General features: G+C 37.7%; 2 protein-coding genes across 2 annotated transcripts in view; one reads left to right on the plus strand and one right to left on the minus strand.

Moving 5' to 3' along the window:
- Positions 1 to 18: 18 nt before the first annotated feature.
- SCOC (short coiled-coil protein) lies at positions 19 to 8,904 on the plus strand. Its single transcript, XM_032333460.1, is given in 5 exon segments — positions 19 to 66; positions 68 to 224; positions 5,298 to 5,369; positions 5,700 to 5,783; positions 7,308 to 8,904. Coding segments are annotated over 5 exon segments (489 nt in total). The 5' UTR covers positions 19 to 33; the 3' UTR covers positions 7,451 to 8,904.
- A 4,918-nt stretch (positions 8,905 to 13,822) lies between these two features.
- CLGN (calmegin) overlaps positions 13,823 to 16,875 on the minus strand; it is a 59,781-nt gene continuing 56,728 nt past the window's right edge. The window contains exon 15 of the mRNA XM_032333461.1: positions 13,823 to 15,807. Within this exon, the coding sequence (XP_032189352.1) occupies positions 15,727 to 15,807 (81 nt within the window). The 3' untranslated portion in view covers positions 13,823 to 15,726. The remainder of the gene's footprint in view (positions 15,808 to 16,875) is intronic.

Consider the following 16,875-nt stretch of genomic DNA (forward strand, 5'->3'; position numbering starts at 1 on the left):
TTGACAAAGGACGATTGGGGCGTCGTACAGCTAATGCGCAGGCGTGTCTTCTTGAGTGGGGATTGGTGGGCCACGGCGCGGGACGGGGAGGGACAGGGCGGGACTCCCGACACGGCGCAGGCTCTGTGGACGCAGAGGGCGGAGCTGCCGATACCGGTTGGTCCAAGAGTTGGGGCCTGAGGCGTCTTCCCGCTCCCTCCCACTCCTGGCTCCTTCAACGGCAGGTGAGGGCTGTCAAGGGCCGCGGAGGGCCTGGCCCCGGGCGACTGGAGTTGCGACTCCGGTACAGCGCCTGGGGAGTGGGGTGGAATGGGGGGCGGGAGGGCTGGACGCGGCCCGGCGCACCAGGCGCCCAGGAAGAGCGGCTTCGGGCCCGGGCATTTGGTGGGCGCTTCAGGCCTGACTCCCTGCAGAGCCCCTGCGTAACCTTCTTCTCATCTTATTATTGGGTTCCTTTGGGGAGGGGCTGCTCGCGTCCGTTAGGCGGACCCCCCCGCCGCCTTCTCGCGCCTCTTCTGAGTCGAAGGCCGCTGTCCAGCCTCCCGCCCTGAACTGGGACTGCAGAGGGATGCTTGGGCAGGATGGGCCTGGCACGCCGGGACTAGTCCGTGGCTGCTCTGCGGAGAGCCCGGGAGGTGGGAGGAGAGGACGCCGAGGCGGGGAGGGTGGCGAGCGAGCGGTAAAATAAGGGCTGGCGACAGCTTTCCTGGCGCCGAAAGGAGCTCCCGGTTAGTTTCTACTTGGGCTTCCCTCAAGGATCCTGCCCAGCAAGTTTTGGGGAGTTAGGATTGAAAAGGAGAAAGAGGATGCCTTTGGAAAGGCAGGACTTTTGTTATACAATGTATCGATTCCACTACTATGACGTAACAATGTTAAGGACCTGCTGTGCTATGTGCCCGGCGCTGTCTGTACCTGATGATCCAAAGCTATGCTTGTGTATTCTGTGGCTGTACTCCTCGATTAAATTCACTATAGCTAGCCATTCTCTGGGGATCCACCTTCCGTTCCTGTCCTCCTTTGGCCAGTGAATTTCTTAATCCTGTGGGATCTGAAACTGGATTTATCTAGCCAGAACAATGCAAAACTTGAACAGGCCTGAACAGACAGACCAAGTTGAAAGTGGATGCGCCGTGAATGGAATAAAATTTATCTTTAGTTGCTTAGTAAAATGTCAAAGGAATTTAACATCAAAGACTGCAAAAATATTTGGCACACATAGATTAGGGCTGTATTTCCATTATACAATGGAAAAAACAGGGACTTCATAGTTAGACCTGCTTTCAGCATCTTGGTACAAAATTGGCTGTGAAGTCTAAGGCAGATACGTAGCCTTTCTGAGGTACAGTACCCACGAATATAAATTACAATGCCCTTCTGTTGATTTGATGAACTAATAATATATGTGAAGCATTTAGTATGTTAATCAACAATGACATTATTTTAGTAGTCTTATTCACTAATAAGTGGATGACATGAAAATCAGTTTTAGATGCAAACAAGTTGGGTGGGTATCAGGAAAAAGTCAAAATCTTAGGTCTCAGAGGTGAGCATTCCTGTGGCGGTGTGATGGAAAACAACTAGCCTAGTAGTCTTGGCTCTGTCAGTGACTACTTTTGTGATTTTGGGTAAGCCATTATTTGGTCTCTGTTTGTTTGTAAAATGAAGTGGCTAGACCAGGTGATTTTACCAAAACTTTTTGTGGCCTGAGTTAGAGCCAAAAGGTAGAGGAGATAATAGCTAACATTATGAGGTATCATTGAAAGTACCGTACATTTCAACTTATTCTTAAAACAAAAATGTGAGGTACATACTTTTATCATTTTACAGATAAGGAAACTGAGGCTGAGATGTTAACCTTGCTCAAGATTTCAGAGCTTATAAATAGCAGAGCTAGGATTTAAATCCAGGTAATATAAATTTATGTCCTTTATCACTGTGCTAAACTGCTTAACAGTGGTACTATTCAGGATACTATAAGAGAAGGTAGAGTTCTCCTTTGGTAAAAGAGTAGTCTTTGATCACAGAAGTGTGGGCATGGAAAATGGATCCATCCTAATGTTTGTCACACTTCCTGACTCTTGTTCTCTCTGCACTTTTTGCTTCCTGGACTTATACTATCAAAATAATTCTAGATTCTCTTCTCCCCACCAAGGCCAGATGAAGATAGGCACCAGAACGTACTGTAATTTGAGAAAAGCGTTTAAGATCCAACCTAGGCTTAGGTCAGAGTTGACAGATCTTCAAGAACCATATCTATTTCGGAGTGAAGGCAGCTTTAGAATAAACAGATCAGCCTTAACACCCCACACTCATTTCAGTGTCCTCATGCTAGAGATACTTTGGTCTAGATTTTCTTTTTCTTTTTCTTTTTTTTTTTTTTTATTAAGTAGGCTCCGTTCCCAACATGGAGCCCAGTACCAGGCTTGAAGTCAGGACCCTGAGATAAAGACCTGCGCTGAGATCAAGAGTAGTACGCTTAACCACCTGAGCCACCCTGATGCCCCGAAAATGAACTCTTAAAAGTACATTTCACATGAAATTGAATTGATGTGATAGCAAATATAGACTGAGAAAAAGATTTTATAGTTGAAAAACTCAGTCTGGTATTAAGTGCATATTATGACAAAGTACCTGTGCTAATGTAGACATTGTGAGGTTTTAGGATTGACTGTATTTTGGAAGAAAATAAAACCTGTGGCTAAAATACTTTGATAAAAGAGTTCAATGAACCTTCTGACCTTATAAAATCAGTCTGTTACTCTAAATTTACTGGAAGACCTTGAATATATGCAAGAATAGCATTTTGAGGCCAGCCTGTTTAATCCCGTCAGAATAATAAAATTACTGTTTGTCTTTGTTGTTGCTGTGGAGAAGCAGCCAGCAGTGCTCTTGTCTGCTTCATTGAAGAGTCATGAATACCCTTTTGCCCAGGGCTGCCACCTAGAGTTGGACAGATTTTGTGCTGTACACTCATGGAGGCTATCTTACATAGACTGTGATGTGTATAGTGTTCTCTTGGGTTTTGTTATATATCTCCTAGCACTGTCTTGTGCCCACCAGGCTTTTGTGCTCTTGCCTCCACCCCAGTTTTCTGTGTGTGTTTCTAAGTTTCATTTTTCCTCTAATAAGCCCCTTCCATTCCATTTTTCTGCCTTTTGTTCTTTCATTTTTTTCAGATGAAGTCAAACTGTTGATAAGCCACACATAGATTTTCCATTGTTTGGGTTACATGTGGCCAAAATTTCAGAAACTGGCCTCATTATTACACTGATCAATTTGGAGCACTTTACCTTTGTATAAGACTTTTTGGTTTAATTTTAGTATTAGACTGAAACATAGACCAAAGAAGTATTCCACATCCCTATATTAAACTTGATTTCAAAGTCATGCATTGATTGCATGATTATCTGTTGCTTTGCTTTTGTATCTTATAACTCTTCTCAGCTGTCATGAAAATTTTGTTTGAGCTGTATTCTTAAAACCACTAAATGTCAGAATTTTGAAGTACCTTTTGTGTATTATTTAACAGCAGAAATAGCCAAGCTGCAGGCTGTTGTTGCTAAGTACTCTCAAGATCACGTTTGCTTTTGGGTGTTGCATCAGAAAAAGTTTATATGTATCTTACATATTATGTACATTATATTACATATGTATAATGCAGATGTACTATGTATATAATATGTACATATTATATCACATATATATGTGTGAACTTTCTCCAAAGTACAAAGAACTTGAGGATTAAAAACATGTGAAAACAATTTGAGGGAGAGCAGCTCTAATGCTAGATAAGTAGAAAGATGCTAGAGGACTCAGTAGATTTTTATTAAGCATTAGGTCAATTTTATACCATTTGTAGCTAGTGAAGTCTTTAATAATGCCATGTAAGGGATGTTAAATGTCTTTCTTCTTTAGACCAACAAGTGATCTCTTATTTCAGAGGTAGTTTATGTATACGTACACTGAGCATTTTATCTCCATGTTCATGCAAGTATCTGAATTGTCACACAATTTAACAACCGAAACTGTGAGGGAATACTCAATACACTAATAACTCTTAAGATTCTGGTTCTAGAATATAGACATCCTGTTCAGTAGGATCTGGGTTCTACTAATTAGCATACAGAGGCATAAGAGTGCCTTGGTATAGTAGGTGCTCTATAAATAATTTGTTGAAAAAGTAGTAATATTGGCAGGTCTATACCTGTCTACTCACTGCTTCAGTGAGTAGATTAGATTGTTTACAAATCTGTTTCCAGCAATAATCTGGTTTATTTAAAAATCTTGAGCACACTGAATATGAAATGAACGTTAGCTATAGAGCAGAACACATTTCACAGGAATTTTATGCTTTAGTATTTTGGAAACTTTAAAAAAATTTTTTTTATTTAAGCATGCCTGTGGGTGGGCGCAGAGTTAGAATCTTAAGCAGACTTTGAGCTAATTGTGGAGCCCAACATGGGGCTCAGTCTCAGGACCCTGAGATCATGACCTGAGCCGAAATCAAGAGTTAGATGCTTAACCGACTGAGCCACCCAGGTGCCCCACTATTTTAGAATCTTTTATAGAAACAGTAAAATATTAATATTTATTTACTTATACACATCCTATTTAATCTGTTTTAACCATAACCAGAAGGTAACAAGTTGATATTTTTTCATTTTTCCCATTTTAGTGTTTCAGGTAACTAGTATTTTTCTCTTGAACTTATCAATAAAAAATATTAAACAGTATGTATAAGGTAATACTTTAAAAGGAAAAATATTTTTAAGAGATTTGTCTTCATCCCTATCATCATCCTTAACATAAGAGCTTTTTTCATTTTGCTGTTCTCTTTATTTGTATTTATGTATATTTTACATAATTTACATCAGTGAACACACAATTTTGTAAACATTCTTCCATGTTATAGTCATCATGATTATTTTTAGTAGCCACTCGATTAGAAACTACAGCAATTAACCAGACACTGAATGGACAGTTCATATTGTTTCCAGTTTCGTGGGTTGTAAATAAGGTTGAAGTGAAAATTTTATGCATATAATTTTTTCCTTCTTTGTAATTTTCCTTAGGCTAAATTTCCAAGAGCAAAATTCCTGAGTAAAAAATATTGAAGTGTTTTCATGAGCATGATTTATTACCATATCGCTTTCCAAGAAGATAACATATTTAAAATTTCTAATATTTTATATTTGTTCTTCCATAACTTTGATCATTTTCTCCTTTAAAAATTTTTTAAAATGTATAGTGGTATTTTATTGCTGTATGTGTCTGTTTCTAACTTTCTGTTATTGCAGACCATTCATCAAGGATTTTGTACCCAAGGCCCAAAAACTTGTTACCCAAGATGATGAATGCCGATATGGATGGTATGTGCTTATTTCCCCTTTTTGTGAGTTCCTGGTTTTGTGGATGCTTTTGGCTTAAGCAATGGAAAGAACAGAGAAGCAATATTTAGAATGCTTGGATTTGGCTATATTTATAACCTCTCTAGTTCTAGAAAGGGTTGATAATGACAAAATCCTTTATCTTCACCTTGGTGTCCTTATCTGCCTTGTGGGCATCTAATTTCTTCCTTTCCAGGCCTCTTAAGTCAAGTAAGACAATGGATATAAAACATTTTGCATATCTTTAAGTGCTGTGCTACACAAATAGTACCTAATGTTAATTACTAGTAAATCTGAACCTTTGTATTACAGCAGTGGATGCTGAAAATCAGGTGGAACTGGAGGAGAAAACACGACTTATTAATCAAGTGTTGGAACTTCAACACACACTTGAAGGTTTGCTTCCATTTTGTAGTTTTCTTGAACAATATCCAGTTAGTTGAAATTGTAAGCATTTGTTCTGCTTAATTTCCTTATCATGCCCCCAGTTTTTAAAGTATAAGCTTCAAAGTCGATTTCAATAGTTTCTGTTCCCTCCTCCCTGCAGCTTTGGCTGTTGATTTTAAAGAACAAATGCGCTTCAATAAGAAAGTCAAATAGTGTTCCTGTGCATCCCTCCAGGGTTAATGTAATGCTGTTTATTACATGAGAGCCCCTTAAACCCCTGCACAGAGATATTACTAAGTCCACTTTAATAAGGCATATACTTTGCAAGAACTTTAAAGTTTTTACTTTAAAAATGTTTTAGCTTCAGAGATTAAAAGTGAATTGATCTGAGTTTTTTCATTTCCTAAATGTCTTGCATGAAATTAATACTACCACTGAAATATCTTGGTTTTTGATGAAATTAAGAGGTTGTGTTGTGTGTTTTTTGTTTTTTGGGTTTTTTTTTTTTCTTTTTCTTTTTAAACAGCAGGGTGAGCAGATCATGTCATTGCACTGGCTTCCCATTTCACAGTTAATTTTACCTCCTTATACCTTTCAGAATCAGTCATGTCACACTCTGCCTCATTCAGTCTACCTCAGACACTGACTTTCTTGCCATTCTTTCAGCAAGCTTCTACTGAGGGTCTTAGTGGTTGCTATTCTGTTTGTTCTCTGCTTAGGTTGTTTGCATTCTGTATGGCTCATTCCCTCATTTCTTTTAAGTCTGGTCAATTCCCTCTATCAGAATATCACTGACCATACTATATTAAAAAGACAACTTCCCTTTTGGTTCCTGCAACTCATACCCTTCTTTTTTCTCTTGACCCCTACTTGGGGCTTTGCAAATGTACATGTGTCCACATGTACATTAGAATATAAGCTCTGTGAGGGCAAGGACTTTTGTTAGTGTTGTCTCTAGAATAGTGCCTGGCTCTTAAAAGGCCCCAATACTTAGTTGTTAAATGAATGAATGAATGAAGATAATGTTTTATTTGATCATTAAGAACTTTTGAATTTCTTGCTAATGTAAAAATACAAAATGCTCAATTTCTTGGCAACTGACCTATACCCAATGTATAAATCCAATGTATCCAATGTATAAATTGAGTTGTATTTGCCTGCCATGTTTTCTTAAGCATTTCTAACAAAGATTTTTTTTTTTTAATGTTGATAAGACATGAACCAAAATTCACATATTAAAAACCAAGTTTGTATCTTATGGAAATAACAATTTCAAGAAATAACTACTCCACATAGATGCCATTTACCAACATTTAGTTTAATATGAAATCTCTTTTTAAGAATTTTGGCTATTAACTTGCATTCAGTTTACTTTGTTTACCTTAATTTCTAAAGTTACCTGAATTTAAAAGCAGAAAATTTAAAGATCGTGTTATCTCTTTTAAGAATGAATCCTAAGTCTTGTATAATATGGAGTCATTGGCATCATTTTATTGATACTGGACTTTTTTTTTTTTTTTTTTTTAAATATAGACCTCTCTGCAAGAGTAGATGCAGTTAAGGAAGAAAATCTGAAGCTAAAATCAGAAAACCAAGTTCTTGGACAATATATAGAAAACCTCATGTCAGCTTCTAGTGTTTTTCAAACAACTGACACAAAAAGCAAAAGAAAGTAAGGGATTTACATCCCTTCTGTTTTATTGAATTGCTGCTGATCTTTTTTTCTTTAAAACCTGGATAGATTTTAAAAGTTATAGTACTTTTGTTTGTGGCTTAATTGAATATTTATGAAGATAATGTCAGATCTAGGCAAAATTAAGAGCATAACAGAAGACTTCATGAGTTTGCGTATAATAGTCTATGAAAACGTGCAAATGTATTGTAGAGACTTTATAATTAGAAATGCATATATTTATGAAACTTGAATGTTTTATCAAATTTGATTTATAGGTTTAGCACTGTCTTTTATCTATAATAATAGATAAAGACATAGGCATAGTAAGAAATACAAGAAAATAACCACCATGTTGTGAAAAGTGACCAAAATCATGTACTGAACGCACAGCTTTATGTACCCTGTCCACCATGTTGTGCCTCTTCTCCATTCGCTTCTTCCTTCCCATTTCCTTTCCCTTAAGGAGAAAATTGGTTTTACATTTGTAAAAGTAATTTTAATAGTTAATCATCTGTGAGAGTAACCTGAGCTTGAATTGTTGAAACTTAAACTAAAATGCGATACTTTCTCAGTTAGGGCTTGTCATAGTAATAAGATAGGATTGTTGGTTTCTCTTTAATCAGTTGAAAACAGAGGCTGTAAGTATGAAGACTTTTCTTTGCAACTGAATTGTCAAATTGGGAAGGTTTGGTTGTTAAAACCTACCTTTTGCACAAAACAACCCACTTAATATCTGAAAAGATGAGCTCTGGTTATATGTTTGGAATAGAAAATTTTGAGAAAAATATGAATAGGATTGAAAAGATAATTAGCAAACTGTAGTAAACAACTCCAAAATGTTTTTACTCCAGATTTGTGTGATCCCTGACACAGACTAGATCTGAGAGAGTAGATTAAATGTGACTAACCTTATGTCAACCACATCTGAAAGAGAATAGTTTCTAAGAGTTTAGTCTTAATGTTTCTTTGTAGCACCCAGCAGATCAACTTTTGCAGAATCCCTTCAGAGTGTATTAGAATCCGAATCATGAATAAAATGAGGGAGTTTTACATGTATACTAGATGATATTTTCTCAGTATTTTAATCTCACTACTTCTCCCAGAATTTTCTGTAAACCCAACTACTTGGTTTGCAGAATTTTAGTCACTCTGACAGTTTCTAAAAATTTAGTTTGTAGATTCCATCTGGTAAGAAAATTAGTATCGGAAGTAATGTTAAAATGTTAAATAGGAAGAGATCCTCTAATACTGTTTTGGTTGTTAGATTTGGGCTACTTTTAATCCTGGAATAATCTTATGTTTGTATTGGTGTATGAGTCAATGAATGACTTTAGCTGTATAAATATAATAGTTACACTGCAAATATTTTGCATCCGTTTTGTGACCTAATCTACAAACACTTAAAATTGTGTTGCAATTTTGCTTTGCTGTTTAATAAAAAGCTGTTTCAGAGATTGTGTATGTGTTAATATAGTAACTGTGGTGTGTATAATGGTATATAGGTATATGCAGGGTTGGTCAAAGCCACAGGGTAAGTAGCATATCTTATTTAAGTACTAGTTACTGTACGTGTAGGGGAATATTTTTATTAAAACAAATGTTACAGGGTATTCTACATTAATTTTTTAAAATAAAAGCAAAGAATTCAGAGAGCGATCCAAGATTGCCGGGGGAAACATGGTTGTAACATTTAGGTTAGGCTAAGCTCCTATAACAAGAGATACACTAATAAAATATAGAAGTTTCTGTTTCCTAGCTAAGGGTCTTGAGGTTAAACATTTCAAGCTGTCAGGCTTTGTTTCACATAATGATTCAGGAACTTGAGGGTAGCTCTGCCATTTTCGACCATGGCTTCGAAGTCACTCTAATCACTATTCTAATTTAAGGAGAAACTGCATGAGACACATATGCAAGGTTTTAAGGGTTAGGCCTGCCCGGAAATGGCATTTCTTATATTCCAGTGGTGTGGAGACTTAATTACAACTAGATTGCAGGAGCTGAGAAATGTAGTCTTTGGCTGGAAGCCATATTCCAGCTTCAACTCTCTTACCATAAAAGCACATGGAGGATCTGGGTACCAACTAGCAGCCACTGCATTTTTCTCTTGCTGTTAAGTTTCTGTGCACAACCTTCCCATGCACAGAACATACTCAACCCCTCCTACTGATGAAACTCAAGAATTCAGGATCTCCATTAAGGTTCATCAGTTGTGGATGTGGCTTCTAATAGTCTGATGCCTAAACTGATGGGCAAATTATTTGCTCACACCCTCACCTCTGCCCATTTAGAATAGTGTGGTAAGGACAGGAAACCCAAATAAAAACCCTAAACTTGGAAAATGGAATAAAGGGAAACATATATTGATTCAAAGCAACTGTGGGGATATTTCTGGGAAACCCTGAGAAGAGTGTCCTTGATGATAAAGAAGTTCCTTGGGACACCTGGGTGGTTCAGTTGGTTAAAAGCAAGAGTCTGACTTTTGGCTCAGACTCGTGATCCCAGAGTCCTGGGATGGAGTCCTGCATTGGCCTTGCAGGGAGCCTACTTTTCCCTCTGCCTGATGCTCCCCTGCTTGTGCTGTCTCTGACAAAACAAAACAAAAAACAAAACCCCCCAAAACAACCTTGATCAGACCCTGATTCTGCTCTCTGGCAGGGGACTCACTTGTTCATTACCCTCAGTGGCTTCCACTCTGGAAAGTTCTTCTCTGAAATGGAGGCTGGGAACATGCCCTCTATGAGAATTGTGAAAATAGCGCACTTATTGCTGGCATGAGTTTGGTGCCCATTGTTTTTGGTGCCCATTGTTTTAAGGCCAAGCTCACATTTTTTTGGCAGTAAAATTCCCTCGAAAATTCTGTTTCTAGTTCCACCTGTTAGGAATCACAGTCAAGCACTTTTCTAGACCAAATTCTCAAAGTATGCTTTTTTCATCACAGGACCGTGCCTCTTTAGTGGAGGCTACCTTGTGACCAACTGAAAATAAAACTGCACTGGAAGTGCTAACACCCAGGTCCTTAAGGCAGGGATGGAGCCCTTTGTTTGGTTTACCAGGTGACAGGTCTTGCTGGGTGTCCCCCTCAGCCTCCCACACCTCAAAAAGAAACAGCCTTAGACCTTTTTTGGTACAGAAGGGTACAGAAACACTTGGGATTCTCTAATCCTCTGAGGTTCCTAATATCTGATGCTTCTCTATTCCATCTCCACTTGCGAGACTGGCCAGTTCTTTCTTGTGATGCCTTGCTAAAAACATCAAGGACCAGGCAATGCATTTCACATCCTGATTTTTCCACCTGTTACCCATGGAGCTGTCAACTCAGTAGGTGACAAAATGTTAACTGAAATCCAAGTCCACCTGCTTGTCATGTGAATGGTAAGCCAATGCTATATGTTTTGTTTTCCTTATGACAGTATCTCACTTCAGATTATCAATGTCTATATTGGAAATATAGATAGATGGTCAACAGTATGCACAGGGACTGTGTCTAGCTTCTGAGACAGAATCTCTCTGGGACCAAACTTTAACCAGGCTCTTCTGAGCCTTCTTTTCGACTGGACCTCATCATTCGCCCTGTCTCCGGCCTGACTATGCCAGTTTTCGAAAGAACCCTGTTAAGTCAGTTTAGAATTTCCCCACCCTCGGCATCTGATCACTGTGGTTTTCGGCGTTAAATCAGTTTAACAAGCATTCCTCTACCCTTGATGTCTCCTTATTTTCCCTCTCCCCTGATTTTGCTCACTGACTTTAAATCCCAGCTGTCTTTGCTGAATTTGGGATTGAGCGAACTATCTCTCCTCTACTGTGATAGTTTTTGGCACTAATTGTAGTAGCTAGAATAAAGTCTTCCTCACTGTTTTAACAAGTATCAATAATTTTTTAACACTTCTAGCTCTCAATGCTGGCGGAAAGACGGTTGACAGGAAAATCAGCACATCTCTTTCTTCAACCACCTCTCCCCTAGTAGGACTTCCCTCAATATTGATAATAGCATTCCATCCAGAATTTGTCCTCTTTATATTCCCTTTGGACTTGATTTATAGTAGATTACCTAGAGAGCACAATCCCTTATCTGGAATTCTGGGGACCAGATGTTTTAGAATATGGAATTTTTCAGATTACATAAAATATTTGACTATGTTTTGGGGCATGTAATCAAAACTATGGTTTGAGTACATGTAATGTAATCAAATACATTAACATTTTTGTAACAAATATGTGAATTTAATACTAAGTATGATAAAGTCCTGTCAGGTCAGGTTTGGCTGCCAAATTTTTGTGTTAAACATGAAAGCACTTTAGCTTTTCACAGATTTTTTTTTTTGCAACAAAAATTTTTGCAGAAAAGTTACCAAAATCATCTAAGCATGGAGCTGCCACCAGTTTATAAGGTCACATTTCTAAACCTGTCCAATACTCTTCTTCATTGAGTGTGTCCTTCTTCCAAAAGAAAAATGAGAGGTGAATTACAGAATCAAAATTAACTTTGTGGTCCAAAGCAAAGTAAAACTATCTTAAGAAGTTTCTGAAGAAAAAAAAAAAAAAAGAAGAAGTTTCTGAAGAAAGTAAAACCTTTTGTCACTTTCCCCAGTTTTTCCCTCTGGAGTTAACACCCTCTAGTGGTTGTCCGAGGGTATTTCTTCAGCGCTGAAACAAAATTACCAGTGAAGACCAAGAGAATACTTTAGTTAACACCACTAGCAAATCATGAAAGAGCAGAAAATGTGATTACATTCAAATTTGTTTGAGAATTGGCAGAGAGAATGACTAAACAGTCTTTCAGCTACTCTAGCTGAAAAAACTGCAGTTTCTTTCTCTTAAATCATAGAGACTTCATGCCATTTAAACACAAAGTTACCATAACAAGAACTTTAGGTTGGCCTTTGGATTCAATTTGCCTTATTATGGAGGTGGATGGGAAGGAGGGATGACAGAAGCCAAAGTCTTATGTTATAATCACTTGTATAATGTATTTACCGTGTTTTAGATTTTATATATTATTTATAGATGGCTTACCAAGTGTTAAAGTTTTTAAAAACTTGAGAATATTTCCAAGTTTTCCAAAGAACATAAAGGTGTACTTGTGGAGGCCAAGAAAAACAAAGCTGTACCCACCTCGAGTCTAGCCCTGACATAAGTACAGCCAACTTGACAAAGCAAAAGCTGGCACTTTGCACCCCATCTCCACCCGCTCCTCTCCCCTTGGTAGTATGTGTGAACAAATAGTTAACTTGCAGAAATCACAATCCTGTAAGACAGGAGTCTCCCTCAGTTTACAAATGTCCCGGTGCTAAATCTCACTAACAAGGACGCTTGATAGGAGGAATGTGACATTCCACCAGGAAACTCCCAGCTGTCTTCATGTTAGTGCCTCATTTGAAGGAAAGACAGCCTTGGCTTGATAATAACCAGGCCTCCAATATCCTGATCGTCTTCTTTACCCTGATAGCCCTTCTGAACACCTCTTTTGTCCTCACCCACCGCTGAGTCCACCCCTACTCTGCCTTTAAAAACTCTGACTGTAGTCTGGTTCAGGGTCCAAGTCCCTACTCCGCCGCGTCAGGTACACTTGGACCTGAGCTTAAGTTTGTCAAATAAACCCTCGTGTGATTACATCGGTGTCGGCTCCTTGGTGGTCTCTCAGACGCGAAAACTCGGGCACAACAGTACTCACTGAACAAACACCAACTATGTGGGAAGATACTATGCTGGGAGTTAAAAGATCCAATCATCCTATTGCCTACCTTCCCTAACACTCCCACTGCTCCTCCCATGCATTTCCAGAGACAAACTCCGAATGCATTCTCAAACACAATTTCTCATCAGCCTTTGTCATCTAACAGGTTAGATTAACGATTTTCTTTCCGAAACTCCTCACAGCTGGTGTACTATGGGAATGCGTGGGAGCTAAAATTTGGGATGAGATTATTCACACTTATGTAGAAATGCTATTATTCATTTGCATGAGACTGAAATAGTTATCTGAAATGAGCCATGTGATAGTTCATCCCCAAGTCCTGCTGAAGTCCAAACACAGGCACAAAGCTATACAAAACCATTTCTGGATTACTGTTCTAAATTTCTAACGTACAATAAATTCACTGTTAGTGGTTAATTGTAACACATAAGCAGTTCCATCCTGTCTCTCTTGCAAATGTGGCCTGACCCTTCAAAAAGACTACTAACCCTAATATGTGTCTTCCTAGAGAAACAGTGAAGGGAAGTGAGGCTGTCTTAAAAAGATACTGAAGAAAAAGGAAGCTACATTAGCCTGGCCAAGTTGAAAATCCTCTAAAAAGGCCAACTAAAATAAAGAAAAGCAAAATACACTTGTTTTTCTCCTTTATTAGAGAAAAAAACTAAAATATAAGTCATTTTAAACAAAGTCAGAAAAGGGTGGTAAAAGGAAGACTCTAGGCTTTATCGCCTGCATGGATCTAGCACACATACTTATACAAAAGTTTCAGTTTTGGTTAAACCTATCAGCCATGATACATCCACAGCGGCTACCTCACAGGAAGGAGCAGTGAGCTGGTCAAACAGGTTGCTTAGATTCTACCACTGCAAGCTCATGGAGTTTAACCAAACCCTCAATTTTAAATGAATCTGCAACCAAGAAAGTAAAAAAAGCTTTTATAAATCTTTAGGAAAAAATGTTCCCATACAAATCACTTGTCAGGCAAGAAGGTTTCCATAAAATCAAGGATTTCTTAAGTAGCTTGCTTTCAGAAACATTTTCCTCTAGAATCACTCAGTATGTCTAGTTCATTGGGATGTCCCAATTATAAAGCAAGAAAGGGAGTCCTTGCAAGATGTGTCAAGTTCAGTTAGTATTAAATAAACACAAAATATGGTTAACGATTAAGATTTTCTTCCACCACCAGTTTATGAAAGTCAGTACACAGCAATGAGAATAAAGCACTTATTTTCAATTCACTCTCTGAGATAATAAGGAGCGAATAGTATTACTGGCTGTTTGGCTTAACTTTAGTAAAAAGAGAAGCGAAAATCTCGTTTTCCCCATACGTGTGCTCTAACGGTACCACTGGGGAGTGGGCCATGTGAGAACTGAGTCGGACGGAGTTTGCCCAGGTTGGGGTGTATATGTACATGAAGAAATCCAAAAATATTACCCAACTAGTACAAAGTTCCCTCAATAGTATTAATGTCGTTCCATGGTCTCAAAGATTTGGATCCCCTTCCAAAGGGCCTAACCTGTTACCCAAACATAAAAAGTTCTTAAAATATTTTAAAAGGAATGACACAGCTCCGCTCTAATGTCGTTCAGTGATTTCTGGTCACTATTATAAAAAAAGGAGCAGTATCTACTTTCTACCTTAGAGGCAGCTTTAAAACTAGAGACTTAAAATGAGTTTGAATTTGACAGTAAAAAAAGCAAGATAAAAATACAAAGCATGATGACTGATATCTACTTGCGATTAGAATCTCTTAATGACCAGATAAAAGTAAATTAAAGCTCCTCCCTCAAAAATTTACCTATTAAAGAGGGTGTAACTTAAAGAAAAAAAATGTTTAAATTTTATTTCCAAGAGCAATGTATGCATAAGCAATCTCCTGAGTTGGGTAAGCCATTCTAGCATAAAACAATTACAAAGGCTTAGAAAGCATCTGTAACCATTATATTTTGATGAACCTATTATCTTTGTATTCAAATGTAAAATATGCTGCACTATTAGCCAGTGATTCTCTGAATGACACTTAAGACAGCGCTGTTTTGTTGACTTGTCAACAAAGCACCTCTTTAAAGGAATCTATAAGTGAGCAACAGACCCTGACTCTAATTTGACACAACTAGGCAAATGGGGGCCGCATACAACACTTTCAGTTGTGGATAGAATCAAACAACCATACAGAAACTTTATTGTTTTTAGCTCTGTACAACAGAACACAGACTCATTCTTATTAAAGAACTACCTGTTATAGCGTCCTACAGCTGTTTAAGAGGAAATTTTGATTTTTCCAATTTTGCTCTGTACAAACCAAAACTTTCTCCAACTTTTAAAACTTGGTAACTTCTAATGATATTAATCTCTTAAATCCGATAAGTAACGTGCCACTCTTTTTTATTCTAAATTCAAAGACCAGGTAACTTCAAAGTTTTGTGGTTTTTTCCCCTGAAAAGAAAGACTAAAATAAATGTCCGGAAGAATAACATTGCTAGATATTAGAAACGTACAGAATGACTCAAGTTCGGCTCTGGCACACTGATGTTAGAATGCCAAATATCTCGCTCAGGAATTAAAAATACTTGGATATAGTTTATTCCTTTCGTACTCTTCTCTTGCGTACGGACTTCACTGGCCCGTCTCCAGACCCCGTGCTCTCATCCGCTTCTTTCATCTAGAAGAAAGAATGATGCAAATGCTTATTTTCACACAATGGGTAAATAGTGAATAACATATTTCTTAGTCTCTAAAATACATGTTCTAAAAAGTGCTACCTTATATGTGTTCTTTAATTCATGAAGCTGGTCAAAAATGTGTACATAAGTTAATGTGTTTTAATTTGCTCACCCTTTGTTATGATTACATTTTTAGAATAACTCGACTGATTCAGACACACCTCTGACAAGGAATACTGCTAACAACTCAATTATTTTATCATTTGGAATTTAATCTCAATGTCATAGCTAATTAGAGGCTGTATGATCTTTTCATTGTGGGATATTATGCACTAACTTCATCACAGTAGTTTTACAAGTAATGAATTGCTGAGCTAGATTTACAGAGACATTTCCAGAACTTCTGACACAGTAGTTTAAGAAAATTAGGAGAAAGGGAAGGGAAACATCAAATTTATAGTCTGGTTTTTTTTCTTTCCTTATCCAATAAGCACTCATATGTAAATTAAACTTGTGTCACAAAATAAAATAATGAAGGTGTTATATGGTATTATACAAAATAGTTATAATTATTTTCAAGGTCACACTATACACAAGTTGGCTTATTTTAGCCCCCTGATATATAAGAAGACTAAAAGACAAAGAATTAAAATATTTTTAAAGGTACACAAAATGCTTTATGTAGCAAAATATAACCAGACATGAATCTGACTGAATGATTACAAGTACTGTTATTAAGAGAGTGACAGGTGAAACGATGACTGTCCTGGAAGAAATTATCTTTACCGGCTTCCTCTAATATGTATATTCATATTAATGTGCCCCCCAAACCCCTTTAAGAACTCACAGGCAATTAAGACCAGTAACTAAGTATATGTATTGAAAAGGCTTTAGAAAACAAACAATAACAATAAAACACATGTATGTGAGAGATTTCTTCAGAGAGACAAAACAGCAAGTTTACATCATCATATGCAGAGGCCAGGCAAAACAGTGATAGTCCCCTGCCCAGCACTGAGTACTGAGGGCGCTAAGGATGGGGACTGCCATGAGGTCATGCAGTTCCT

This window comes from Mustela erminea, chromosome 2 (genome assembly GCF_009829155.1).
Source record: "Mustela erminea isolate mMusErm1 chromosome 2, mMusErm1.Pri, whole genome shotgun sequence".
Taxonomy (NCBI): domain Eukaryota; kingdom Metazoa; phylum Chordata; class Mammalia; order Carnivora; family Mustelidae; genus Mustela; species Mustela erminea.